We start from the raw sequence: 6,496 nt of genomic DNA on the forward strand, positions 1-6,496 counted from the left end.
TGGATACATGCAAATCATACCGAATGCTGCCAAATGTATTAAAATGAACAGCAGAGGTTCTTCTAAGTTATCTACTTGCATACGGAGGAGAAACAACAACGGACAGCATGAAGCCCCTCTGGAAAAGGTGTGCAGCTTCCCGGTGGCGGGATGTTAAATGAACAGAGCCAGAGAGAGGAGGCAAAGGTCTGACTACGTTTGCACCCCGAAAAAGTGAAGCCTGAGGGTCACTGCTGCGAGCCAGGGAAATGATGCTGTAAAGCTGGTCAGGGGAAGGGCTCTGAACAGAGAGAAAGGGGCTCCCTCTTAGCAAAGGGAGTTGGGTTTGGTCCTTTGTAAAGGAGGGGAAGGTTTTCCCACTTTCCTGTCCCCGTCTCCATCCCCAGTTTAGGATCAAATGAAATTCTGGTTCCAAAGCCAAAGTGCACGCTCTGGTGCTGCTGCTCTGGGGTGATCCATTTTCCATCAAAAAAATAAAACCAAACCAGCATTTTAGAAACAAAGCCCTTCTCATCTGTGGGGGGATGGACACAGCCCAGGGACCCAAGAGCCTTTCAGAGGCTTTAAATTCCCAGCTGGCTGTGTCCGCCCAGCCCTCTGTGGCAGTGGTACAGGACTGAACCCCGGGATTATTTTTTCTTTTATAAACCTTTTGGTATTGTGGTCTCTCTTGTCAGCAACAGTAATCAACCTGAGCTCAGCTCCGGCTCCAGATTTTGCACATTACTCCCCAAAATGTACCATACATGCGCTCCCAGCGTTGCTGGTGCAAACTCCCGGTACCACAGTAAAAGCTCTGGAGTTCTTGCAGCAGCACGGCTGGTGGGAAACTGGCTTTTCCATCTGAATAAATACCAGACAGGCACAAGTGCCAGCGTGATTTCAGTAAGGCTGGAGGGCAAAAGCAGCGTCCAGGCACACTGCGGGCTGGGATTTAGCTCCGCACCAGGAAAGCAAAGCTCTCCCTTTGGGCTGGCTCACGAGATGAAGAGAAACAGCCCTGGTTAGTGTGTGAACAGACTTTTCTTGGATCTCAGCGGATCGTGCTATTCATCAGCAACTCCTGGAGTCAGGACTGGAAAGGACGGAAGGTTTATCTCGGCGGCAGTCCTCTGTGGGGGGACTGCTGTCTGTCCCTCGCACGTGGGAGAGCAGCTGGGGGCTGGCTAGATCCAGAACTAAGGAAAGGGAGCCCGAGCCCTTCCCTGCAAAGTCTGGGCGCCTTGCTTCTCCCCTTTTGTGCTTCTAAGGGTCTCGTATTACACCGCCTTGGACGTGCATTTTGGGAATGTTACAAAGCATAGCACGTCGCTGATGTTTTTAAAAACACCTGGCCAGCTTTTATAAAATACAAATATTCAACGCGATCACCTTTCTGTGTTCTGTGGAAAGAAAAAGGTTGACATTCATCGTACGGGAGGAAGGCAGCAGTCCGCGCTCCCGAAGCATCCCACCGTGTGAACTGACTCTCCGCCAGGACCTCCGATGCCGAGGTCTCGGTTTTAAGCTATCGTTGCTCATCACACCGACCCCAGAGCTGGACATCATGTCTGCGGTGTCGCAGCACCTCGCTCCGGCGTGGGGACCTCCCCAGCCTCAACTGTTCTGTCCGGCTGCTCCACGCCTATGTCATCAGTCTCTCCTGGTCCAACCCGCAGGTCCTCCTGGCTCTCAGCTGGCCCATCCTGGCTCTCCAAATCGCTTACCTGACCCTCACCGAACTCCAGAATGGTTGGCAAGTTGCCTTGCTTCGGGCATCGTCTCTTTAGGCTGACCAAGAAGGGTTGCGGCAAGGAGAAGATGTCCACGTTGTTGCCCAGGTCGATCCAAGTGATGCTGGGGAATTTCTTAGGGTCCTTGAGGGTTTCGGTGAGGTCCCGTAGGATGGCTTTGGTGAGCCGGTTGCCGTTGAGGGAGAGGGTGGTGAGGTGGGGCAGCACGCAGAGGGCCGGCAGCAGCTGCAGCAGCATGTCGTCCGTCAGCTCTGTGAAGCACAGCTCCACCGTGTCGATGTGCTCCGCGCTGTGCTGGAGGTAGGACGTGATGCGGTCCAAGTCTTTCAGCGTCAGCGGGATGCCCGACAAGTCCACTGTGTTGTCCGGAGGCTTCCCCATCAGGACAGCTTTCAAGCTGTGGGGGGGGGAAGAAAAGGAGAGGGACGTTAATGTGGGGGGATATCTCCGGTGGTGACATTGCTTTGGGCTCCCTGGCTGCTCTCAGAGGGGGCAATGAGTTCTTTAGGCAGGATGCTCAGCTGGGGTGAACCATCTCTTCTGTGCACTGAGGGGCAGAGAGACATTTCAAGGCTGCCAAAACCAAGGAGACCCTATTAAAAAATCCATAATTCAGAAAGAATGCAGAGTTCCTTTCCACACCCACTGCAAAACTCTGGAATAAACAGCCCACCCTGCTGCTTTTAAAGGTGCACAAAAGGCTAAGGAAGCCCTTGACCAGCTGGGCAGGAACTGTAGCTTACACCGGCGCTGGGGGAACACTCCTCACACTGCTGATGATGAAAGTCTCTGAGCAGGAGGACGTGTTTGTACACGGCTGTCCAAGAGGGAAACTGAGGACCTGCACCAGAACTTCAGCCCAAGACAGCAAATACAGACTAGACACCTCTGGGGTTGGGTGATTTGCTCTCGTATTTCCAGTGTGTCAGATCTATTACGTCTCCAGCCTCGCTGCCAAGCAGATGAGTATGATGGAGGGATCCTTCGCTAAATGAGTAAATTCTCACAATGGCCCTACGGAGACGTATTAGCACGAGCTAGACTGGAGTTTCACAGGTCAATTTATCTTCTAAAGCAAATCAAAGAACACATCTACAACCAGGACCTGTCGGCAGACTGGCGCTGCTGACGACTTCTTGCTAATGAATTCTTCTGAGTGAATTAGGAGGTGGGAAGAGCCGGTGCCTGCTAATTGCTCGTGTCAACTTGGGGAGCTCACGGCTCCTCTGCCGCACACGCGTCAGCCTCACCAGCCAGCTGCAGAAATTATTTTTTTATTCCAGCCTGAGCTGGAGAACGGTTCTGCCCAGCATCTGTTGGTTTTTCTAGCTGGAAACGCAAACCAGCGCTAACGCAGAACCTTGCAAGGTGGTGGGAGCTCCCTGCCAGCCTCCAGGGGAGTCACCTGGCACAGAGGCAGAAAGAGCCTGGGTGCTGTTTTCAGACCAGAAACATCTCACAAATCCTGCCCAGGTTGTGATGGGGAGAGGTGAAAGATCACTTTGAGAGTTTCCTCGGCGATGCTGGATTGTGCCGCACGGTCCGTTTAACAGTATTTTGTTCTTACTCCTCCTTCGAAGGGCTTATTACAAGGAAGAAATGGATGCAGATAAACACTGGGATTAAAGTCAGTAAACACGAGGCAAACAAGCTCTCTTCCCAGCTGCAGTCTGCCCTTAAGCCGTGGCTTTCTGATATTCCTTATTGCCATTTCCCAGATCCTCCTCGGCTCAAGCAAGAACCGAAATCAGAGCTGGCTGCCGCAGCTGTGCCAAAGCCCTTGATCATCACCTGGCTCTCAGATTGCAGTCATTTCACAGGAATTATTTATTTTCAGGGAACACCCCATAGCAAAGACCTAATTTTTTTTTTTTATTTTTTTTTTAGATTTTCCCTGAGCCCTTTACAGGCTCACGTGGCTCCGTGCAACCCTCCTGCTCTAACAGAAAGGCACCTGCCTGCTGTGCTGCGAGCAGAGTGACTGAATTTCACCTAAACGAGGCTGTGCAATTAAAGAAATCAATTCCCACCCTCCCCTTCATGCCTCAGAAACTGCTCAGCTGCTGAAGTGTGTATTCAGGGCTTTTCTCGGGCAGAAATAACTGCAGGGACTGACCCAGGTGGAGGATCAGTCCTTAAGCACGCCTTGGTGGCAGGAGAACAAGAGGGTTTTTAAAAAAAAGTTACAAAGCTAATTATGGTTTTTTTTTCCTTGTTTAATATAAGACCTTTAATGGCAGGTTTGTTTTGTTTTGGGATTTTTTTCTTATGCCACAACAGCTCATCCAGTGCAAACACCATTATGGAATGATATGATGCCAAGCTCCCGTGGGTACATCGATAACATCCTGGTGCTCAGCCCATCTGGACCGTCACTAAACTCTCCCGTGCCTTGGGGACCCATCTCACTGCTGCGGTGGCAGGTCTGTTAACAGCAATTTGTGGTTTGCTGGGTTAGCCGAAACCTCAGACCCATCTCTGCGGTGACTGAGCCAGATCCACGTTACAGGGTCTCATTTAACCCGTACGTGGGCAGAAAGGCAGCTGTTAATGTGACGTGGTGCTTTCTACTGGTAAATTTTTGGCAACACTGGAGAAGAAACTAATGAAATAATATATTTATTATTATTTTTAAAAATTATGTTTATATGTTGGCAGCTACTTCTCTCCCTTATGTACCACTGCGTCATTTTTTGGAAGCAGCGAGCGAGGTGACGTGAGGCTGGGGCCAGGGCAATGCCTGGGTAGCGAGCTCTGCCCACCTAAACTAAAAAAAAACCAAAAAATTAAAAAAAAAAAAAAAAAAAAAAAAAAAGAAAAACCCCACCTAAATTACTCTTGTTTTGCTGTCTGGGAGCCCCAAGCTGGTTGTGCTGTGATCTCACTGTCAAATAAAGCACGTAGCATCCCTGGAAATAAGCAATAACCATTTATAAATGGCTAAAATAAGCCATCAGAGGTTGATCCTTGTTTTATCCAGCACGGATATCCCCTGCTGCCTGCCTGCCTTCGTGCGACTTCTGGTGGGGCTTCTAGTGTGGCTTTAATTTAGCAAAACCAAGAAGATAACGAAGGGGGAATGGGCAGAAGTTCAGGGCAGCTCTTATTTTTCTTTGTTTGTTTTGAGCTGCTTTCAATATTGTTTCCCATTTGGGTTTTTTTTTTTAATTTTCTCCTCCTTGCAGCACACATACAATTTCTGCCACCAAATAAAAGAGAATTTCTCACTAGGGCTCTATCCTTTTCCCCTTACAAGGGATTTAGGTGAAACAGATTTATTCTCTCGTACAAATACCCTTTTCACCCTGTTCTGCAGCCTCCAGCAAAGGCAGAGGAGCTCTCCCACCAGCCCGGTGTTGTGCTGGGGACGGTGCTTTGCTGGTTCGCAGCAGCCTACGCTCAATCTGTCCCTCGGGAAACAAACAAACAAACCCCAGACGTGCTTTCATTAAAATAGTTCTGGGGCTATTCTGCTCCATCTCATGGCAATGAGGAGGATATTACGTTAACAAACAGCTGTAAAAACTTTTATCCCCGCCATAAATTTTGCCCCAGAATGGCCCCAAATTTCTGTAGGAAGATCTTACCATTAACCAAATCCCTCCGAGCTGTAGCGGGGGATCAGTTACACCCACTTGGTTTCATCCTCACATTTTATAAGGATGTTCTATAAGGGAAAACACAGATTTTTTTTTTTTTTTTCCCCAGCTGGAAGCAGTATATGGGGTTTTGACCTATGTGGGTATAGAACCACGCACTAAACTCCTGGTAATTATCTGGCAGGATGCTGATTTCTATATTCTCATGCTGAACTGAAAGCTATTTTGCATGCGTATCGACTCGGATCAGCAACTGTTCCCATGAACATGAATATTGATGTTTAGATGAAAGAGAATTAAAAGAAAGGCATTTCCTCTTGGTTTAAATTCATGGCATTTCTCTCAAGCACCGCACAAACCAGGGCGTGAGATGCTGTCATGTAATAAAGTATAATTGGGCTACTGAGCCACGACCTCGGAGGGCAAATAGCTCAAGAGAAAGGAAGAGGCAGCCCCATAGAGTGAAGAACTACGGCACAGAATTTATGTGATATCACTAGAGGGAAAACGATGAAAACATCAGCAAAAAAAAAAAAAAAAAATTTAACATAATGAATCATCAGAAAAAAAGTAAAGAGATAAAAGACTCGTCCTGAAATACTGGTGGTATCCAAGATAAGTATTAAATAGTTTTTCCAAAGTCCTTACTCCTCCTTCAAATGGTGCCAGTCCAACATGGGAATAGATATTTTGGAAACAGGGAAGGAATGCAAACAGATGCTTAGACTCTGTTAGTAATAATGTTGACAAAAGGGTTAAGGCTCCTCAGCCTCAAAGGAGGAACAGGGCCAAGAAAAGATAATTATTCAGCTTAAATAAGGAATGTGACTGAGGTGTAAATAATAATATATTGGATCTATTAATAGAATAGAATAGAATAGAATAATAGAATGGACCATTACATTACATTATATTTAATATTTTATATATAATGTATATATAGTAATAAGGTTGAATAAAACAGAGAAGATGAGAACAGACTGCTTTTTCTTCGTCCCTCTCCACGCACGAGCCGAGGGGCACCCACTGATGCCGAAAGACTAAACTCCCAGCGGATACAAGGGAAGGAGCGCGCACACAGAGCTCAGATGAACCTCCCAGCTCCAGCCGTGGGACAGCACTGAGATCAAGGGCTTCGTGGGAGGTCCAAAGCGGACACAACCC

At 47.9% G+C, this 6,496-nt stretch overlaps 1 protein-coding gene across 1 annotated transcript in view; it reads right to left on the minus strand.

Moving 5' to 3' along the window:
- Positions 1-1,544: 1,544 nt before the first annotated feature.
- The window catches only part of LRRC75A (leucine rich repeat containing 75A), a gene marked incomplete at its 5' end in the record, with an annotated part of 38,782 nt that continues 33,830 nt past the window's right edge, over positions 1,545-6,496 (minus strand). Inside the window, one exon of the mRNA XM_010080162.1 lies at positions 1,545-2,130. Within this exon, the coding sequence (XP_010078464.1) occupies positions 1,545-2,130 (586 nt within the window). The remainder of the gene's footprint in view (positions 2,131-6,496) is intronic.

The sequence above is a fragment of the Pterocles gutturalis genome, unplaced genomic scaffold, assembly GCF_000699245.1.
Source record: "Pterocles gutturalis isolate BGI_N339 unplaced genomic scaffold, ASM69924v1 scaffold1159, whole genome shotgun sequence".
Lineage (NCBI taxonomy): Eukaryota > Metazoa > Chordata > Aves > Pterocliformes > Pteroclidae > Pterocles > Pterocles gutturalis.